This window comes from Vanellus vanellus, assembly GCF_965231255.1.
Source record: "Vanellus vanellus genome assembly, chromosome: Z".
In the NCBI taxonomy this organism is placed as follows: Eukaryota; Metazoa; Chordata; class Aves; order Charadriiformes; family Charadriidae; genus Vanellus; species Vanellus vanellus.
The window spans coordinates 17,159,140-17,181,710 of record NC_138908.1 but is presented as its reverse complement, the minus strand read 5'-3'; the positions used below and the strand labels follow the sequence as shown (position 1 = coordinate 17,181,710).

General features: G+C 38.8%; 1 protein-coding gene across 1 annotated transcript in view; it reads right to left on the bottom strand.

Annotated features, from left to right (window-relative positions):
• Window positions 1–31: 31 nt before the first annotated feature.
• LVRN (laeverin) overlaps window positions 32–22,571 on the bottom strand; it is a gene marked incomplete at its 5' end in the record, with an annotated part of 40,211 nt that continues 17,671 nt past the window's right edge. The window contains 14 exons of the mRNA XM_082496943.1: window positions 32–362; window positions 1,856–1,931; window positions 3,243–3,383; window positions 5,500–5,670; window positions 9,412–9,519; window positions 10,246–10,340; window positions 11,255–11,408; window positions 12,644–12,699; window positions 14,213–14,352; window positions 17,249–17,325; window positions 18,761–18,930; window positions 19,995–20,060; window positions 20,200–20,265; window positions 20,586–20,729. Coding sequence (XP_082353069.1) covers window positions 216–362; window positions 1,856–1,931; window positions 3,243–3,383; window positions 5,500–5,670; window positions 9,412–9,519; window positions 10,246–10,340; window positions 11,255–11,408; window positions 12,644–12,699; window positions 14,213–14,352; window positions 17,249–17,325; window positions 18,761–18,930; window positions 19,995–20,060; window positions 20,200–20,265; window positions 20,586–20,729 — 1,611 coding nt within the window. The 3' untranslated portion in view covers window positions 32–215. The remainder of the gene's footprint in view (window positions 363–1,855; window positions 1,932–3,242; window positions 3,384–5,499; window positions 5,671–9,411; window positions 9,520–10,245; window positions 10,341–11,254; window positions 11,409–12,643; window positions 12,700–14,212; window positions 14,353–17,248; window positions 17,326–18,760; window positions 18,931–19,994; window positions 20,061–20,199; window positions 20,266–20,585; window positions 20,730–22,571) is intronic.

Sequence of the window (22,571 nt, the reverse complement as noted above, 5' to 3'; positions counted from 1 at the left end):
AGTAGGAAATTAATTTAGATACAATATGAAAATGTACCGCTCATTTCTTTTGCTGAATCTTTCTTTTCTTTGTGAATTATTTTAGCCTGACCTTTCATTTGGGAGAACAACCACAGAACTCATAAAAATGTGCTTTATTTTTAATTACATCTTAAAATGAATACCAAAATGCTAGTGAGTCACACTCTAAAATATACTGGAAACTGTTTTCCAAGTCAATCATCTACATTCTTCTGTAACCAGTTGGCAACTTTGATTAGCAGTTCTCTCCTTTCCATATTTTCAAATTTTGTGAGCTCCAGTAGCAGAGTAGTAGCCACTCTCTCATCCTCTTCCAGTGTAGCATTATAAAAAACCTGCAACTGGAGAAATAAACACATGAGCTTAATTCACATAACTTCACTTGCAGAAAGCCACTGTGTACCTGACAGATGCTTTAGACAGAAGTGCACAGAAAAGGGGGAGACAGCAAAGACTAAAGAAGGGATGGGACAAGCTTACTGATTTACACTAAGGTGGGAAAGCTCCCTGCACATCAGGAATGTGCCCTTTTGCCATCCCTCTAAAAATCCTTTCAAATGCAGCCAACTTCACTAATACTGGTGGTATCACACAGTATCTAGGACTAGTTGGGTTGGAGAATCCTCTTGTGCTGCCTGTTCTACAATCACAGAACAAGAAGTCTTTCCTATCAGTCTAATGACCAGAAGACAAGAGAGGACTGGAGAATAGCAAAGAAATATATGGGGCGAGCAGAAAATGAACAGGAAAATGAATGAGATAAATGTCAGCACAATAACCAGCAACTTAACATGCCAGCAGCCCAATTTTTGGTATGTTTCCTGTAGACATCATGGCAAAGGCGATCTCTACGACAGATTTCAAAGAGGAAAATGAGACAGCTTTGATAATATTTCTTGGGACTCAGTTCCAAACCTGAAGGTTCACTTAAAGGCTGGCACTGGGCTATTGCTTTTGCCATCCCAGGTAGTTAACTTGTCTCTAAAGAACAAAAGGTGAAAAACTTATAGTTCATGAATGTTGAAGAGAGATTTCTTTGATTTGAGGAGCTAACTTTCTGAATTGTTCTCCGCATTAAGTATCCCTTCTCAGTTACTTGCTGTACACATGCATCAATGAACTGCAAAAAAGGGAAGCAAAATTTTTCTTGTAATGACAGATACTAGCAGTTCAGGGCTGGCACAGAGATGCCGATCACATGCAGACAGCATAAAAGCTGAGTTGTTGAGAAAAGAAAATAATATTTTGGGAAAGAATCTGGGGAGACTTGGACTGGAGGCGAAACAACAAGAAAAGTGTATGAAGTGAGCAGTGACAGTTAGTAATTTCTCACAGGTACCAATATGGCTTATTGTGGGGAATATAAAATAAGACCACTTACAGCCACCTCCCACAGATTTCCACCCTTCAGCAGGTTTCCCAAAACCCACCCCCTTTTTCCAGATGTGCAACAGCCCAATTAGAAAATATTGTTCATGAGCTCATCTGGCCTGCCACACAGTCAAAAGGAAAGCACTGTAACACATGTGTAGGCCATCTGTTCAGCACACGGACAGGCAAACTCTTACTGCAACCACACAGAGCAGCACCATGTCCATCCCTGCACAAAAGCTCACTTTCATGCCATGCTTAACCATCTGCACACACAGACTGCAGAGCTGTGGGTGCACGTTCATATGTTTATTTCTCAGATGAGGAAGTATCCTTTTTCTCAATGTCTCAACACAGCAACATTATACAATACGTTCTATGACTTCATTAAAGAACAAGAGATTTAAAAGCCTGTATTTACAAACTGGCAATAAAGTTAAACCTAATTGCTTCTCTTATTTACCTCTTGGATCTGTACATCTGTATTGACAAATCTTCCCATTACTTTTAATACATCATGTAACAATTCGTTCCCATACCTGTAAAATTGAGATAAAGGTCCTTCAAACAGCATGTTAGCAAATATATTACGTTTCACCTCATTTGAAAATACTCCCACTATTTAGTAATTATTTACCATGTTGGAAATACTAAGCTGAAGTTTGCAATTGTGTACTCTTTTTGCTGTTTTAAAGAAGTATCATTAATATTCAACTTGGACATTTGAGCAGGGTGAAGTACACTAATTAACCTTCATTTTCATTTCCTGGTAAGATCTGGTATTTCTACTTTGGTAACATGAACTATTTGCTTAAAATGGATAATTTTTGTGAGCCCATACAGTTAAACTGAACTAGAAAGGCTAACTAATAATGATTCTAACAACTTGTTGTTTCTGTTGGTATCCTGACGATGGCATATAAATTAATACCCACACTATTTATTCAGTTTGAAAAGAATGGGTCAGTTTCCCAGCAAATTTCTCACCAGTATGGAACACAGAAAAGCCTTGTAAGGGAACAAGCTGGTGTGACACAAACGTGCTAGAACTTGCCTTTTCTAGTGTTAGTAATAAAGATACACATTTGAATGCTCCCAGAAGGCTGGTTTTGGTTGTGCTGCCACTAATGGCTCCCAATGGACTCCTCTGCCACCCAAGGCAGCAGGAATGTACTCTGTCACAGCCCTGTTGCTTTTCACCATTGCCAAGGAGAGAGGGAGTCTTTGAACAGACATCAAAATACTTGCTTTGCTCAAGACAGGTAGCCCAAGCTCACCTGCAGTTTACCTGCATCTGTGCAGGTAGGTGGGAGATGGGTTAGGACTCAAGTCAGGGAATAATACTGTAGGTGGTCCATAATACTGTAGGTGGTCCATGCAGCGCTTGTAAACCTGTATGCTCCAATCCCCCATCTCTCCATACTCTCTTTGGAAAAGAGGTTACAATCTTACTCCAGCGTTTTACACCCATGCTTGTGAAATGCTAGTGGATAAACCCATTTCTAGAGTCAGATTTTCCAGGAAGTTTAAAACTTCAAAGCACCAAAAGAGTCATAAACATACTAATTTTTAAAGCATTCTGTGTCTGACATGAGGTCGTCTTTGACATTAAGCCCTGATCCAAATGGAAACCTCTGAAAGTCCTGCTCTGAATACTTCAGGACATGCATCAATCATTACAAAAAAGCCATACCTGGAAATGTCAACACAGATTATAATTACTGTTTCTTACAGTGCAGAGAGCATTATGGGATGCGTTGCCCGGATTTTACAGGGCAAACATAAAGATGGAGGAAGAAATCAAAGAGTCACAGAAATAAAGGGAACCCAAAGCTGGTTGCTTACCATACCTTTCACTTAAAAGTGGCCAATTTTCTGTAACAAAATCCCAGGCTATACGGTGCCCAATATCCTTAGTCACCACATATAAGATGATGATTGAAGTACAATTGGAAGAAAATAATGTATCGCTGAGTCCATATTGCAAGTATCTGTTAAAAAAGAAGGTAATAATTCTACCTATGACTTGCTGTTTAACAGTGATGATCTGGAAATATCATCCAGATCAAGAAAATTCCTGCCTCAACAAATGCCAGAATGTGGAAAGTTATACCAAAGTTGGTGTCATTCTGAGCTGTGCACTCAGCTTGGTTTTTGTCCTTCTGTTGGTGAAATCCCCTGTTCTTGCACACTGACTCTCCACTTCTCAGTAAAATGAGGGTGTAGCACATCAGGTGGATAGATGTGCTTTTCTTACCTGTGTTACAGAAAGACAACCACTCCTACCAGACAATCCTGTGGAAAGGCAAACTGCTTCTCAGATTCCAGAGACCCAATTTGCTGTGACACAGCTGGAGCCTAGAGACTGAGCCAGCATTGAGACAGCCTGTTATGCAAACAGGACCCATTTATAGGGTCCCCTATAACAAGACCCAATAACAAGGGGTCTTGGGTTCTTTGACGGGGGCTAAGACATGATTTCAGAAGTATTTAAGGAACTACCTGCCAATGACATCGGTGGCAGTGCACACCTGAATATCTCCAAAAAGTAAGTAACTATGCTCTTTGTTGCCTCAGTGTATCACCTTGTATGCGCCTTCTTTCAGGTGCACTGTTAAAGGGTTATCTTCTCATAGGGTCTTGCAGGCAGCTGCTCTATGGGTAGAGTAGATGAGCTGTGTTTCTCCTATTTGCATGCTACCACCATGCTTAATAGAATGGAAAACAATATGCTGAGGGCCAGGAAAAGCCCAGCTTAATGTTCCTCACCCTCAAAGACTTTCAGGGTGGTATTTAGAAAAACAGATTGGCTTATCAACTACTAAGGCACAGGGAGGAAGGAGTTCATCACAGCTCCCTGAGCTTGTCAGGGACCAGTGCTAGCCTGTGCCGATGACAAAGTCAATAAAGGACCATAGGTTAAGTGGAAAATCAGCATAGCTGATTGGACATCTTTTCACAACCCATCTTTTCTTCTTCTCAGGCATATTTGTTCTGTCTTGTCAAATGACTGCCATCACAAGAGCAGGGGGCTGGCAGGAGAAACACCTCTGCTACTTTCAGAGCTTTAGACCCATTGAGTCTATGCTAATTCTTGGATGATCATTCTTTAGGCCATCGCTGGCAAATTTCTGTCCTTTGACAAATCTGTTAGATAACATGGCCATGACAGATTAGAGAATTCAGCTTCAACATCTTTTTACTGATAAAGGTAAAAGATTTTATATGGATGCCAGTGAGTGATAATAAATACATTATTCCAAACTGTGTTCAGGAAGCATTTGGACAACACTCTTAGATATATCGCTTAACTTTCAGGTTGCCTGCCATGGAGTCAGGAGTTAGACTTGATAATCTTCATGGATCCCTTTCAACTCAGGATATTCTATGATTCTATGAAGCTGGAAATTTTAAAAAACTACTTTTCAGCGTGAGTCTGCACTTCAAATGGTGAACAGCTTGCTAGTAAGTCTATTTTCAATTCTGGCCTTAACCTGCGTGCTTTGGCTTCCACACAGAGGCTAAATAGACTATGAAACTTTAGTTTGGAAACAAAACAGGAAGGAAAGGAGTATGGGAAAATTATATAAAATCATAAATGGTAGGGGAAAATGTCAACACAGATTATAATTACTGTTTCTTACAGTGCAGAGAGTAAGAGCAACCAATGGGTTCCAAGTTAAAAAAGAACACAAAATAGGTTTAAAACAAAGGAAAAGAAAGCATGTTTTCATACAATATGCAATTATATTAGGGGACGCGTTGCCATTGTCTGCTATAAAGCCTGAAGGTGTAATTTTAGTTCAAAAAGGTCACTAGATATACTGACAGAAGACAGGCCCAGTGTTAGACATGACACATTAGTTATCAGCTCAGGAAATCCCTTTCTCAGTGATTACCAGCATCTGGGATGTTATACCAGCAGAAGAATCAGTTGTGATTGCCCTTTTATACTTTCTCTGTAAGAAAACTCTGAAGATTCTTCCAATGGTCTCTAAAACACATGCTTCTGGGGCAGGCTAACCTCTATCAGCTTTGCATAGTGCAGAATTTGTGTTCTTATGATTTACTTCTATATAAAGAAAGATATACTTTGATCAAGGTCACCTGTAAAGTAACCATGACTCTTTGGCACAGCTCATGGCAGAGAGCAGGATGTCTTTATCTTCCTTTGTGGAGTCGGTATTATTATATATTTCCCATGCAAAGTTCCATTCTTTATCACTTCCCACTGCAACACCATAGCAGCAGACCGTTCTTCTAATTAAAAAGGGGATTCTGCAAAGCAAAAGGTGGTTAAAAGGTACTGTATTGTTGTAAAGTCAAAACCAGCAGTTAATGCATAACTAAAAACAGATGTTTATTTACAATTAAAAGATGCACAAGAAAGGAAATATAAAATAGAAATCTAAATAAAGCCAGGAAATTTAATGCTTTATTCATGATTTAAACATTTTAAAAGCATGCATCTTAAAGGCAAACAGAAACGTTTTTTAAAACCTTTGGGTCAAGCTATTTTGTGTATATACTGGGTCAATGTCACTTTTTTAAATCACAGCCTAGGACATGGATCACACCATTAAAAAGGGTACAGCTGCATATAAGCGTCATCCCAGACAAATCTTTTCAAAGTTTCTTGAGTGAATGCCCCCAGTAGGAAGAGCCACGTGCAGCACAAATAGAAACAGAAGGGACATTTCTCCATGCAACACGCAGCCTCCTGTTACTCCCACCCCAGGGGACAATCCTGAACACGGGGATGAATTTCATAACAGAGACTAAATGCCAACGTTATCAGTGTAATACTCTACTTCATGTGCAAAGGCTGAACATAAAATTTCTCCTGTGGCAATGATGTGTCCCTGACATTAAGACATTTTCAATCCTTTCTAGTGATAGCAATGTATTCTACTCTGCAGACTACCTGAAAACAGTTTAAATTAATGGTATTTTGGACTAATTTTCTGTAGGATACTGGGTCCCATTGCTACAAATGAAATGCTGAACTTCCCAATGGCATACTATTACTCTGCTTAGCATTACACAATTGTGTAATTGTAAGTAGAAGTATAAACACTATCTTCCATTAGATCAAGACACAGACTGGAAAAAACAGACAAGTTTCTGGTCACAAAAGCCATTCTTCAGGCCCAAAACCAGAAGCGGAATATTAAAATTTAAATATAAATGGAGAAAAATTTCTCAGAGTTTCACTAGATCATCCAAGAGAAAATGGGAATGACACCAGCAGAAAAAGAGAGACACTTTAGTCAGAAGACAGGCTATATGACAGCAATCTTCAAAGCAAAAGGTAGAGACAAGTAATTTATAAATTTTGGAAACTAAGAAGGACTACTGGGAGTGACAGAGATGGGTGTTCTGGATGGCAGATACCCCTCGTTAAGAAGGAAGATGCGGGGATTTTGATAGTCCTGTTGTGGGTGGGGAATTTCACTGGCATAACAACAGAAAGTGTGGGCATGTTTTACGTTTACTGCAATAAATATTTTGGATTCATTTACCTGGATAAGTGCTGGAACATAGGGGATTTGCCATGGAGAATGACGCTTACTGAGATTGAGTGGTTATGTCAAGGTAAAGAATAGTCCCGCAAGGAATCCTTTTATGACAGATCTTATTTGAGTTACAGGGTCTAGCAATTTGTTTAATAATCATTTCATAACATTGCAGAAAGAAGCCGTGGTAGGGTGATAACAGGGTAAAGCTACTTTGGCTAAAATACAGCTATTTCTTGTGCTTGCAGCTGTTCCAGTATTTTCAACAAAATGTTGGCTACTGAGTGTAAAGTTGTTGTGGGTGAAGAGCAAATAGACAAGCTCTGTGTATCATTTGTCTGCAGCCTACTATGGGGCATCTATGGTGACCCTGGAGTGTTTTATGTTATACAGTTCACAGAAGAAGTCCTCTGTGATCCAGAGAGACTTTGGAGCTTGACATTATACTAGATGAGTGGTGGGGCTTATTAATCTTAATATTTTTTCTGGGAGTGGTTGTGTGGTTTGATACTACTGGCCTGCCAGCACTGTCTCATTCCTGAACCTTGGTGAAGATGCAAAAAGCTGCTGGGAAGAAGGGTGGATTATTTTACATTGCTTTCCTGGAACCAATGCAGAAGTGACATAGTTATTTCTTAACTTTTGAGGGCAACAGCGGTATATGGTTACCTTTAGTAAATAACTAAAATGTACAGTAACATTGTCCCTCTCTCTAGACTCATTTCCTTCTTTCAAAAGAAGACAAACCAGTAACAGCATCACAGAGAATACATTAATTTAGCTAGCTCCACTTCACTCCTAGAAGCAAAAAAGTAAAACTGAGAAATTGGCTGGGAATCACGGCTCTTGGCTTGTTATCTCCACGGAACAGATAAAAATGCACCGTATGAAGTCCAGTTAAGTTCTGCCAGGAACTGTTTGGAAATGTTCAGCTGAAAGTTGATCACCTTATCTGAAAGGGAGAAGCTTTATTCCCTTCCACAGATGTGAGAATCCTACTGTGTTCCACCTGTAGCAGAACAGCTATAGTGTGCTGTTACGAATTTTGCGCTCAGAAAGGAGAATATAAAGGGATCTGTCTGCGAAATATGAGTCAAAAGTTTATTGTGCCCTTTTCCTTTTCTATCCAGCATATGAAAAGCCTCCTCTTTAACTGAACAGGAACTGTGATCTGTCATTTGAAACCTAGGAAGTGTTCTATCTATCATCTCCTATGTCTTTTCCTTAAAACACAAACATTTTTTTCACCTAATAGAATTCATAGTTGCATTTTTCTCCACACTTACAGCCATGTGAAGTCTGAGGCTCTTGAGTCCCTTCCAGCTCATCTCAGTGCCAGGAAGGACAGCAAAATTAATTTTTTCCATCTAATTCAAAACCAGATCAGCTAATACATTTCACAGACTTTTCAGCTCTTAACTCAGATAAGGTATGTAGTATTCCACCAGGAAAAAAAAAAATATTTCAAATAGTATTAGTAGGGGCAGATAGGTGACTATTTTGAAAACAGCCTGAGAATTCAGCATAGCATTGTTGCTTTTAGTGTGGAATAGTACAAATATTCTCTCTGGAACATAACAGAACGTATTTAGGCTACTTAAACTTTTCAGCTTAACGGCAAAGCACAATTTGGTTTTTATGAGGATGATCACTACAAAGCTATTTAAAAAAACACAAACATAAAAGTACACTTTCAGTTTACTTAGCCAACTACATATATCAACAGAGATACAAGTAACAACAAAACATTTATTACAACTACAACAAATAAAAAGAGTAATAAAGTTTAAATATTCACTCACCAGTGCCAATGCTATTTGACTATTGCATAGAAAAACATCAAAAGAAAGAGGGAGGAAAAGAGAATAAGAATTTCAATACATCGTAAATTTTCTTTAACAATGTAATATTCGAATACAGAAAGTCTGATTCTGGTAGAGCGCAGACTCCATCCTCACAGAGCAGAAACCTGACCACCAGGCTCCCAATATCAGCGTAAGAACTGACAGCTGTTCCCTGCACCTCTTTAACATGAATACAGAACATGCAAGGCAATTTGATGGGCTCACCATGGGCAGATGCCTGTATCATAAAAACATCATTTCACTCAGTAGTGCTAAGAAGAGAAGCTTAGAAACTGAGTTGGTATACATGACCAGCTGTACTGCAGCAAAGGGACTGGACAACATGGGATACGAGCCCTAGTCTGAGGTTCACCTGTTATGTGGCTAAACAGATTTTGGGCTTCAAGGCAAAAATCTGCATCCACCGGCCTGTGAAGTCTATGCAAAAGTAATAATTATGAAATCATGATAAAGATGGGATTTGGGGAGGAAAAGGGGGCTGCAAGGTGGGCACAGTTACGCTTAAATTCTGCCATTCTGTCAAGAAAGAAGAGCAGTGTACAGTAGCATTTCTTATTCTGCCTCCCCCATGTAAGAGCCCTTCAATTTCCCACCACACTTATGCGTGCACATCTCTAAAAACGCATTATGATTCTTACTTGTACTCAGGGTCGTCCATCCACTTAGCATATAGTTCAGATGACAGGTTCAAACAGTCTTGGAGGCCCAACCAGCACGCTGTTGCAAAAAGTTTTTCCAGATACACTCTTGAAAGGAAATCAAAATAGCAAGAATAAAAGATATGTATTCCACATATGTATTCCACATGGAGTACTTGAACTGTGCTTGACCAGCACAATTTCAGCACATGATGCTGTTAACCCAGGGGAACCTCTACTAGAAGCAGTTGAAGTTTAATTAAAAAAAAACCAAAACACACAAACAAAACCTACCAATAACGGGTTCCTGACATCAATATTCATGAACATTAGTGAGGCTACCAACGTACTACAATTTTCCGTAGCTTTTTTGTGTGGTTTATATTCCTCTCGGTAGTTTTAAGAGCCTAGCTGCATCTAGTCCAAATTGCTCTGACATTCAAGACTGTGGCTGTAGTGGCCTTTATTTTAAAGTTATAATGATTGATCCATAAATCACATCTGAACTTCATTGTTGCCAGTTTTTCCCCTACTAGCAGCAGCCTGTTGAGCTTGTTCTCCAACAAACAAAGCTATCACTCAGATCATTAAACTTCCATCTTTTATGCTTACTAAATAGACTGAAAATATCCCAAACTAGCCTGATACTGCAGTTTCATTGGAGGTGTCATCATAGGTAACACGTGCTTGTAGGACAGTAAAAACAACAATTCAGTTACATTCAAATTAATTAGGGCATTTTTACTGTATCTTGTATTTAAATTTACAGAGGCAAACTGCAGTGTATCAGATCCAATCACATCAGAACAAACTTGAGAAAAGCAGAATACTTACTGAGCAAAATAGTCATCTTCCAAAGCATCAACATTTTGAAGAATAAAACCTGCATAATAATGGTATATTGGCAACATTCTCTTTAAAAGGTATTTCTTTTAAAAGAAGGGAAAGAAAAATTACTTTCATTTAGATGCAAATTTTTATTTTACTGTATTTTTCTTTACTTAATCAGATTTTTCCTAAATATTTCCCACTAATAATTTCTTGACAACACAGCACAGTAAAATAAAGTATACAAATTGGGTTTAAAATTCAATACACCTGTACATCTATTCAAACTGGAAAGTTACCATTTCACATCACTAGGACCTTTGAACTCATTTTGAAAAAAAAAAAAAACAAATGCTCATTCTCAGAGAAAAGGACAGAAAAATAACTTCTCAATAGAAAATACTTTGTTCTTCTCCCGTGTTTTAAATATGCTTTTACCTTTAGAACTTAAGAGAACTACTATTGTGGGATTGTACTTTAAACAAAAGCGAAATCTTCTTCAAATAGAAGTCAAGGAAATAAATAAGGCAGTATTGTCTCAGGTAGCTCACATATGGGAGTGAATCATCTCATTTAGTATTCAAACCCAACTCCGTCTTTCTCTCCATGAGCATGAACTGGAAGGCAGCACAAACCACAGAGCACATACATACTATATGCTTTTTATACATAGCAGTGTTACTCCTGTTACTACTATTTAATACTGACTGATAGCTTTTTTTCCCAGACCTTCAGTTTTACAAAAACCTAGGATCAAGCTTAATATAAAGAATGTGAAATTATTTCTGGTTTACAGTAAGAATTGCTCGAGTCAATTATTTTTATCATTGACTAATATGTACAAATAAGTACCTCCTCCGATTTAAAAAAAAGTTGACAAAATCATGCAAAGGGAATGACAGGAACTATGACCCATCAGTCATCATTACATTCTTGAGAATCTAAAAGTCATTCATTTTAGTCTGATTTACTTGAATGGTCTAGTATCTTTGCTAACTAACAAAAAAGGTGATACCTTTAGAAGTGGATATACTTCATAGTTCTTCAGAGTACCTTCCAAATTTTCAGGTACTAGATTTAACAATACCATATTCCATATGAAGAGTTCATCTTCTCTGGCAAGGTACTTTGTTAGTTCAAGTGCTGTTTCAATCTGAATGTATCCAAACCTATTTGAAAATAAAAAGCCTCATACTTGAGCATACCTATTCACATTAATTACCTACCGTTAATATCTTTTTATTTCTAAAACTGACAATGAAACATCAGGATACTGTGTGGAGAGTGACCTAGAAAAGTCACTGGAAAAATAAAATAAATATAAAACAACAGTGCTTTTAAGAGCTGAACTCTCAAAACATTTATTACAGAGCACAGTGCCACTACCAAAGTAATGGGACAATCATGGCAGTGTGCACTCTGTTCTGCTTATGTCTGCAGGATACAGTACAGGCACATTTACAGCAGGCATTAGTCTCCCCAGAACAAATGAAGGAAAGAGCACTGTTTTGATTTACAATACACTTTTATTTTTATTGCTAAACAACATATTTTCATTACAGGTTCTTTTGTGGAATATACATTTTTTGTAAAAATCAATTTAATTCACATGCACACTATTTGTGGAATTAACAACTTCAGGGTGGCATTTCTGTGCCTCAGTGTGGAATTACCACAGAATTAACTTTCCCCAGTAAAACTCCAGTTCAAGCCCCTCTTCTCCAGAACAGAAACATTTCTATTGTATTTACATAAGAGCACAGTTCTATACTTCACAGTCACATGCCTTATGAAATACTAGTTTTGAGCTCTCTTATGCAAAAGGACATTTGTCTGAGAGGAAGAATCGGGATTTTTACTTCCACCTCTCAGAGCTACCTCCACAGGCTTTGAGGGGAGGCAGTATGCCTTGGCCACCTCCTCCCTGAGCTCCCACATCATAGGTGTCTGATGCTTTTGGGATCTCTGCTGTGTTTGAGGCAAAGACATATTTATCGCTTCTTCAGCTCCCTACAGCACTGCTGACCCTTTTAGCACCACAGACATGAACAACTGAGTCATCCATCAGCAAGGGAAGTGAAAGAGGTATTAAGAGTGATGCAGGACAGTGTAGCTGAGATAGTCCAGAATAAATTAAGGAAAATTCAGGATGGTGATTCAGAATCCTTTTTCTGTTACAACAAATATAGGTTAGTCCCTAAAATACTCATGACAGTGCCATTATTTAAAATATTTCCTAAGAGCTGGAACAAAAGTTAAAAGAAATTTTGAAAGAAATTTTTGTCAAAACAGCTGTCGTTCTTACGAGGCACATATGGGTAAAAAAGAATGAAGCAGAAGGAGCAGTGTTGAATGCAATCATGTAGTTTAATAATTTTCTATGACATATTCAGAACATACTTACTGTGTTAATGCAAAAACATCATCTATCAGCTGGAACCTGCTGACAGCGGGAATAGCCTGCAGAAAGCATTCATGTGGCGTTAATAGATCTAAACATGTCATTAAGAATTTAAGAAAGCTTTACTATTTTTCAGAAGGATAAGACAAGTTTCTAACACTTTTTCTAAGCCAAAATCTTCTACAAAAAATCATAAAATGGATCCTGCATCTTAAGATGAAACTATGTATGTGCTCTAAGGAATGTTTATATATAAAATTATATATACAGCTACATAATATATTTATATATATAAATATACAGCTACAGTACATTAAGCACGGAATTTCAAGACCCCTCTTATTTGCATGCTGTAATGAAAATTAAAATATGGAAATGCTACATTTCCTAAAAATATCCTAGTTGTATCATTTTGGTACATTTTTTCCACTTGAGGCTTCAGTTCACAACATGTACTCAGATCAGTCCAGAGCAGAGCGTCTGGCACTATCATGAATTAAATGACTAAGGGAGAGCCGTGGGTGAACCTCTGCCTACAGCTCGTGGTCCCGCGAGGACCGCTCGTCCTTCCTTGTCTCCCCCCTGTTTCCATGCCCCTTCGGCTCGGTTGCTGCTTGAACGAACCCTCCCACTGACCCGTGCCTAAAACGGCCCCCAGTCAGCACACACCTAACGTCCTGCTGACTTAGATTTGCTGTGAAAGAAAAAAGCCTAGAAGAAAGGAAGACAGTGCGCTGTAGGAAGGTTTAACCATACCACAACCGTTGGCCTCGTGTCTAAACCTTCTAGAGAAGTCATCTGCACTGATTACTATGGTACTGAAATCTTAAACTTTCTGATCATTGTTACCAAAACCAATGAGCTGACATTACTACTGGAGTTTCTGGCTCACTGTAGGGTTAGGCAACATGAAGTACTATGCAACCCCACATACAGCCACATGTATAGGCTGTTCTGTATTGCTTTCACCTGTGGCCCAAGCTGTAGCAAGTCAGAGGTGGGATGAAATCTACTCTGAGTTATAGGGTTTATAGAAGACCGAAAGAGCCCAGGTAGAACTGACTGGAACTTCTAAGCAAAATCTCCAACAAAAAAAAAAACTCCAAACCAACCAAAAAACCCAAGTCAGAGGACTTCTTTTTTTTAAATTTCACTGGCAGAAATATTGCGTTTTGAGGAAATGTGGAAATAAAAAGCTTTCTCCCAGCTTTCCATCTCCACGGATACCTAACAGCAGATAAAGCTCTGTCACACATCCATACCGATAACTCTCTGAGCCAAATTTAAGAGAGTGGAAGAACCACAAGCTGTTAAGACAACTTTGAAGACAGAATGCCATCTCATGCAAAGTTATTTTTCATGCTTATATGAAACTATTTGGGCCTGTTCCTCTTCCACTATGGAAAGATGCCAGTGACTTTAGTGGTGCAACAGTGGATCATTTTTTCTTATGTGCTACGTGAGTTTCTCATTCTTCCAAGTTTTCATCAATGTGATTACTGGTAAGAACTGCAAGAAGGAATACACGGAAAGAGTCTGTTTATAAGCTTGAGAAAACAAATATGATCTTACCTTTGGATCATTTTCAAGCAAGCGTGCTAATCTTTTTAAGTTTAATTCATCATAGTTCACTCTGTAGTATCCAGTTAAATTTACATTTAGCAGGATCCAGTCATATTCTGACTCCGATACTTGCATTTCAGGAAACACTTCTGTAAAGTGACATTAAAATGTATCATTTTTTTTCCCGTGCACCGCTAAATTTTCTTACATTTACAAACACTGGACTCAGTGCTTCTCAGATCTGACGCACAAGTTTCAGGTTGGACTCAAAGAGAATCTGCAAAAGCTCAGTGCATTTGTGATCTCTGCTCTGCACACCAGAACTTCAACAGGCAACTGACCCCTCAGGTACTGAGCACCTTGAGATGGCAAAGGGGAAGCTGAAGACACAGGCAGCTGGGAGAGTTCAGAAAGGCTACCCAACAATACACAGTCTGGATGAAGAGCAATACCCTCATGCGCTTGCTGCAGGGCATGCACCCCCAGCACGCCTGCTGCTCCCAGTGCAGCCCCAGAACACAAGGCTCCTACCTTAAAGAAGAACTGACCACCTGCCAGTATTCACATAAACGGAGATCAAGGAAAGCAAAACAGCTAAGTTTATGCAAGAGACGATAGAAAAATTTTATTTAAAATAAAATAGTCCTGTAGCCATCACTCACTAAAGGCCTCCATCTGCAATCCCACTTCATCTCACTACCTACTTTATGTGTGCTTGCCTGATTACTTGCTCCTGGTAGCCTACAGTACATCTGAAGGAGCCACGCAGCCTTGAAGGCTCTAGGCTGCCTCATCAGAAGAGGATTCAAATGCTGCGTCAACTGGCTATGATCATCCTGATTTAAGAAGGCAAACTCTCTTAAGACAATAACTCAATATTGGTGAGTAGTCTATACACGGGACTGCTTCACTCTGAACAGAAGACCGAGACTTCAATGTGTTTTGACAGAGCAAGTACTACAGAATTTCATCCTCAGTCATCTTCACAAGTTAAAGGAGATGGAAAAGTGGCACGTGGCAGATATTGGCTTACCCATTTAAAAACGGGGTGGGTGACTAGAACATGGCACTAGCAGTACTTCCCCTGTAATAGCATATTGGTTCAATGCTTTGCTAATCATCAAGAGCACTTTTAGATCCAGCTAAAATAGCAGAACTATGCTTCTCCACTCCCCAGGCTGAGTGAAACATGTTCTACCGTAACAGCACCACCCCCCCACTGTGTCTTTTTTCACTGTGCAGACATCTCACTCAGTGACAGTGACCAATGCAATTATATGGGCAGAAGCTATGTATGTAGGCATTGCTTGAGGAGCCCTAAACCAACAGGACAGGCTTTTAACACTGCACAGTGCAGCGCTGAATGAACACGTTTGGCTTCTGGTAGCAGCCCAGCTTGGAGTTTAATTTAAACTGTTTAGAAATAAGAGCTCTTTGCAGCAAAAATATACATACGCGGAATTACTTTTGGGATGTTTCCTCTTTATGTATTGTTATGCCACTGCAGCAACTATTCCAAAATTCAAGTTAAAACTGTACCTTGTACCAAATCCCTCATTTTCATTTACCAAAACCATTCTGATGAATACCTCTGAATGACAACATAAAACTTCTACACCAGAAGCCATTTCAATCTCACAGGAACAAAATGGTAACTGAATTTAAAATTACCCTTAACATTTCTACCTTTGTAAGAAACCATTTGGTTTATTTATGCATCAAAGTAAAAAAGAAAATTATTATTTTTTAATCTTAAAATGTGAATGCAAGTTCCTTGACTGAATACTGTCTAGTAAGTTTGATACATGTCTTTCACACACAAGTGAAATGTGTTTTAAAGACTGAATTTCTGTTTTATCGTAGTCCCTTTGGGCAGATGCAACAAGATGGGTTGTTTTCATAACTTCTATAACTCTTAAGTCACACGATGGGTGAGGAAACAGAATTGGTATCACTTCAATAATACAAGCTCAGTAGTTGACATTAGTCCTTCCAAGCAAGCGCTGCCTAACAATTCTTTTCCACAAATTTTCTAATTTTTCACCTTAGCAATCACTGGTTTAACTTTAAAGCATTCAGAGGAATAAACATCCACTGTTTGCTTATTTATTTGTTCATATACTGTGAAATGATCACTCAAGCTATCTTGTTGTCTGAAAAAGAGGGAAAGTAGCTTTTAACCACTGAAAACAGAGGGTGCAGAGCTGCAATATGCACACAGCATATTTTGCTCTTAAGCATTCCACAAACACATCAGTCTCTGCATCTCCTTGTAACTGACTCTAAACCTGCTAGAGTTCAGGGTTGACTTGCCAAAGAAAAATGATTACCCCATTTTAATGATTACATTTCTTCTTTCTCAAAAAAAAATGTTTATTGGAAAGCACTGAGATGAGAAAGAACTGAATTTTTTGAGTGGAGATGCCTATAAACTCACTTTTCTATTATAAGCTTTTAAAAATCCTACTCTTTTGATAACAGTATTTTTGCATTTAATTTGCATAAACAAATTAAATTAAAGAGTGTTTAAAATATTCATTTTCTGTTTTTACAGATATTCATGTGTGACAATGTTGAGTCACTTCACACAGCTGGTTTTATTTTTTTCAGTCTTGTATCTACTAGTTGAGCTGATCATTTTCTGATATATCTCAGCTGAGATCATACCTGTACTCAAAAGCTGCCGTTAACATCAATGGAATCTGCTGGGGTAAGAATAATACAGAAGAACGACGAGCTAAGAGTTTGGATTTGTGTACAAAATGACAAAATCAAAATTATTGTGGAAATCACTACTTATAATATGCTTTCTACCATATTATTGAAAACATACACTGAATTTTGATGTGACATAGAAAAAAATATTAACCTATTTGAAAATCTATTGATATTGTAACACAAAATTAGCACAATAGATAAACATGGACATTTCTATACTAAGGTTTCTTCTTCCTATTTACGTCAAATATATCCTCTGTTTATAGAAGAGTTAGGTGTGTTTTTATCAGTTTGGTTTTAGAATGTGTGAACAAATACATTACTTACTGCTGCTTTTATCTAGCCACATTAAAGGCTGTGATGATCCATTTCTCATCCAAGAAATAGGAATAATCCACGTGTTACTTAACAAAAAAAAAAAAAAAAGAGACAATATGATTAATTCTTATGCTTAAAAAAACCCTCTCAGCTGGTGCTGGAGTGGATTGGAGATGAGTTTCTTCTTACAATAATCTCCATCTACCTTCTCTCCTTGCTGATACACAAAACCTCATCAGATGTTGGTACTTACGCTGGATCAGCACGTAGGTTCATCAAAGATAAGGGAGTTTTAGCATGGCTTAAACTAGGCACCCATATCCAGATTATTGTTCAATGCTAGGTATTTGAATACCACTGTATCTCTGTGATCTGGCTTTCCTTCTTCAGGCAATAATTTTATTCTCCTCGCTTATTACACTTCACCCTATTTCTGGAGAACATAAAGCTCCTTTTCAGAAGGGTATCTACTAAAAAAAGCCCCAGGCAAGCAATACAACTGTAATTCCGACAACTGTAATTTCCTTTCTAAGGGAATGTAAAACTCCTGGCAAAAACAGATGAAAGCTTCAAAACCCTGAAAAATTCTGTAATGCATGTCCTGGATTTTCTTACAGTCACATGGCATTGCCTCTTGTTAACTACAGTAAAAGACTTAACATTTGGAACTTGGAACTCCTTGTATGAGCTTACCAAAACCGCTGAATGGACTAATGCTCTGCAATTCTTAGAGCTTTGAAGCAAAGGAAACTCTGTGGTTCTCATCAAAATATCTTTTGGCTGTTTGTATGAGTAGCAATAGCAGCCACGGAAAAATTGCTTTCGGTTTTGCTCTCCTTTACACTTTTACCCCGCATGAGAACTCATCTCATGGGCCCTGTCCATGCATCCCAACACTCACAACAACTGCTGAATTTCCTGAGAGTTCAAACTCCAGCCATGAGTTCCCAAAGGCGGTGACCAAAGGCAGGTCCTTCTATCACTGTTTTTAGGCATCTAAATAAGCAGCACAGCTTGCAAAAGAACCAGCAACGATCACTGACAGGAACTTTAGAGCTGCATGGCAGGTACTTGGCACTTTCTGAGAAAGGGGTCATTTATATAAGTACTTAAATACAACCCATTTATCCTTGGCAAGCAGAAGACACTTGGAATATGCGCACTGGAAAGAAGCTACAGCATGGTTCATCCAGCCCCTAGTCTGTGCAACCAAGGGATGAGGACAGAAGAAAATGGCAGGCAAAACTCCTGCCCTGCAACCTATTCATGGCCTGTGTCTGTCCTTACAAAGCCATTAGGTGGCTGGAAAAGTCACTACTCCAGAGGAAAGCAACCTTTTGGCAAAACAAGTGGCTTGCAGAACTATGGCAAACTCCAGTCCCAAACAGATTTTACTTGACAGCTCGTGACAAGAAAAAACATAAAGTTAAAAAATCAGATGGCCAAAATATGTCCTAACTGAAAAGTTTCCTGAAAAAAAAGAGGATATAAACATACAACAAAAACACAAGCTAAACATACTTGTAAGAATCAGTACTGTTTTCATTCTTTTTATTAAGAAATTGTTCCTGACTGATTGTGCCAGTGGTTAGATTTAATGTTAAAACTGGAAACCCGTTTTGGCATGTCCAGGAATCCATTATTTGTTTTACAGATGCTGGCAACTGAACTTCATCCTGTGCATCTACAACCTGCAAGAGAAATAGGAATTACAAATATTTACAATAAACAGGTACTTACCGATAGGGCTTCAGCAACACTCTAGGGGTTGTTCTAACATATTAGAGGAAATGTAACTGCAGTTTGCTGGTCTTTGATTCATGCAAAAAATCAATGTACCAAAGTCCAAAGGACATTATTGGCATTGTAATAAAGACAGCATAAGCCTTTTTAGGAATTATGAAATATTGAGATGACATTTCTCATTCTTATAACCTGACTGCTAACCTTTCTCTTTTCAGTATTAATATACTTACACCCCTGTATGGCTATGACAGACTTGATTTCTTAATTTCGTTCAAATAGACCTGCCAGAACATAAAGATTTTTAAGTGACTACCTAATGAACAAGCTGAATAGTAAAGACAAATTGAAAAAAGACACTAAGCTGGAGTCCCCACTAGTGTGAATTGGTATGGTCTCTCTTGGCTTAAAAGACATGACAGCCTTGCATATCTGAAATTGTGGCACTCTTGTTCTTAACCTAAGACTGAGTCTGCAACACAATGCAGGCCTTCTTTACAAGAACAGGAAAGTGGAATATTAAAAAATAAACCTATTATTAGCACCTGTTGAGTTATTCAGATTTCTGCCAAAACCAGCAGAGCGCAAAATGCTGAGCTACTGCCCTGGGTACAGACTTTGCTGGATCTGTGACTTATCAGCATCTTTGATCACCGAGCCCAGAGCATCACATGCTCTGATCTGGCAAAACTTAACCTCCAGAAGAATAAGCTATGCAATTTCATGTAAGCTTAGGCAGTTTCCATGAAACCCAAAACTCCACCTGGGCCTGATTTCCCACCTCATTTCTCTACTGATTATACTTAGCTCCGCTGATCTCAGGTGCAGTAAAGCAGCCAAATAAATACTTGTGAAGACATTAGCTGAAAGAGCCAGCAAAGCAAATTTTATGCGACAGAAAGACTGCACTAGGGATAGCCAAATTCCAGTGCAGTCTTCTACAATAGTATATGCACTAAATTTTGGGTGGTGCCAAACACCAGAGCAAGAATATGAGAGATAAAATGAGTACCATCTGTATGTGGGTCCAGAGATCATCTTGGTTAGCATTTGAGAAGGAAAATTCTTTCAGATATGACTGTACGGAAACAAACAGAAGCATCAGAATTCATGAGGGTTCAATGAAAAACATCAGCAAGGCAAACAGCAATTTGTACAACTTTCATTTTCAAGCTTATAAATCAAGATGAAGGCATTGCTAGTTTTTGCAAACTTACAGTAAGTGCTCTGATAAACAACTTCTCAGTCAGGAAACCAGAAAGCATCCAGGCAATAGAAGCCCCCTGGAGTACAAAAAAAAAGCTATGAGAAAACATTAGTTATTACTGCAATTATTATTGCAATATTTTTTTCAACCTATATTCCAGAGAAGTTAGTCAGGCTACTCCTACGCTTCATATTTCACAGAGGTTAAAAATGTTTTCACCATTTCTTTCATAGCCAAATAGATTTGCAACATCCAATAAATTTGTGTGTGCAGCAGAAACAAATTTTGAATGACAAAACAACCTACAAAAAACATTGTAATTCAACAGTTCCTCTCAAGCATTGTACCATTAGTTTAGAATATACAAGAAACAGGAAGAAATTTATACTTTTTAACCTTGTTGTATGTGATGCTGTCAAACAGAGACATTAAAGAAAATGATCCTTTGATCTTGTCTTCACTCTCCGACAGTGATCGAACTCCTATTTCATTGTCTTCCCTTAAGACAGGCTGTACAACATGATCATAAAAGATTTTATCCTGCAAGAAAAAGATAAATCTAAGTGAGCTGAACAGAAAATACTTATTCTCAGGAGATGATGCAGATTATTGTATTAGCAGTAATAGAAACAGTCTGTCAATAAACAAGGAACGATCCTTTTCCCCTCTCCCTAACTTTCCCATGAAGTAAAAGGGACCATACACCCGATCCTGACATTTTCCACATGTAACATTAGTAATCAGTGAAAATTTTACATCTGAGAAGACTGTGGGCTTCAGCCTGACAAAGACAATTACAGTGTAATACACAGGGCAAAATAAGACAACTATATTAAGCAGCCAGTGAACAAATACTGAAAACTGAAAACCTGTACCTCATTTACATCTGTATGTCATTAATATGGCAGCATTTTCCTCCCATATTCTCTGTTTCTCCTCCTGCAAACCTCAGCAATAACCTAAAAACTAAGCTATGCAGCATTTCTGCTGTCACCCAGTGAGAAATAGAGGGAAAATGGTTCCTTTGGTGTAAATCAGTGAAGTTCTCTTTTTTACAAACAATGATTTGATTTCCCCCAGCTGAGTATCTGTCCTAAGACGGGATAGAAAATGACATCATTACAAAGGTAAAGAAAAAAACCCTAAATTTTTAAAATACTGTAAGCCACTTTGAGTACTGTTACCTCTCAAGAACACAGGCTTCTAGTTAACGGGACGAAATCTGTTGGCCAATTTTTCACCTTGTAAACAGACAGTAAATTTATTTTCAGGGTTCAATTTGTAATTGGGTAGTGATCAGTGGCACAAAGTCTGGTTGGAGGCCAGTAACTAGCAATGTACCCCAGGGAAAATATTGGGTCCAGTTCTGTTCAACATCTTCATTAATGATCTGGTTGATGGGGCAGACTGTACCCTCAGCAACTTTGCAGATGACACAAAACTGGGAGGAGTGGCTGACACACAAAAGGGTCATGCTGTCATCCAGAGGGACCTGGAGAGACTGGAGAAATGGGCTGACAGGAACCTCATGAAGTTCAACATGGGCAAGTACAAAGTCCTGCACCTGGGGAGGAACAACCCCAGACACCAGTACATGCTGGGTGTTGCCCAGCTGTAAAGCAGCTTTGTGAAAAGAAGCTGGGGACACAAAGGACACAAAGTTGAACATGAGCTAGCAACGTGTCCTTGCAGCTAAGAAGGCTAATGGTATCGTGGCCTGCATTAGGAGGAGTATTGCCAGCAGGTCAAGGGAGGTGATCTTTTCCCTCTACTCAGCACTGGTGAGACCACACTTGGAGTGTTGGGTCCAGTGCTAGGCTCCCCAGTAGACAAAAGAATACATAGCTACGGATAGAGTCCAGCAAAGGCCACAAAGATGATGAACGGAATGGAGCATCTCTCCTATGAGGAAAGGTTGAGAGAGCGGGGATTATTCAGCCTGGAGAAGGTCAGGTTCAGGGGAATCTCACCAATGTATACAAACACTTGAAGGGAGGGTGTAAGGAGGATGGAGCCAGGCCCTTTCAGTGGTGCCCAGTGACAGCACCAGAGGCAAAATCTGGGCACAAACTGAAACACAGGAAGTTCCCTCTGAACATGAGTACACACTTCCACTTTGTGGGTAAACAAGCACTATTTGTGCTCAGTTGCCCAGAGAGGTGGTGGAGTCGCCATCCTTGGACATATTCAAAAGCTGCCTGGACATGGCCCTGGGCAACTGGCTCTAGGTGGCCCTACCTGAGCAGGGGGTTGGACCAGATGATCTCCAGAAGTCCCTTTTAACCTCAGCCATTCTGTGATTCTGTGAATATGCATGGCCCACAAAACTGCACAACAGAGCTCTGTATGCTCATACCTGTGTAATTTACTCTGGATTTCTGA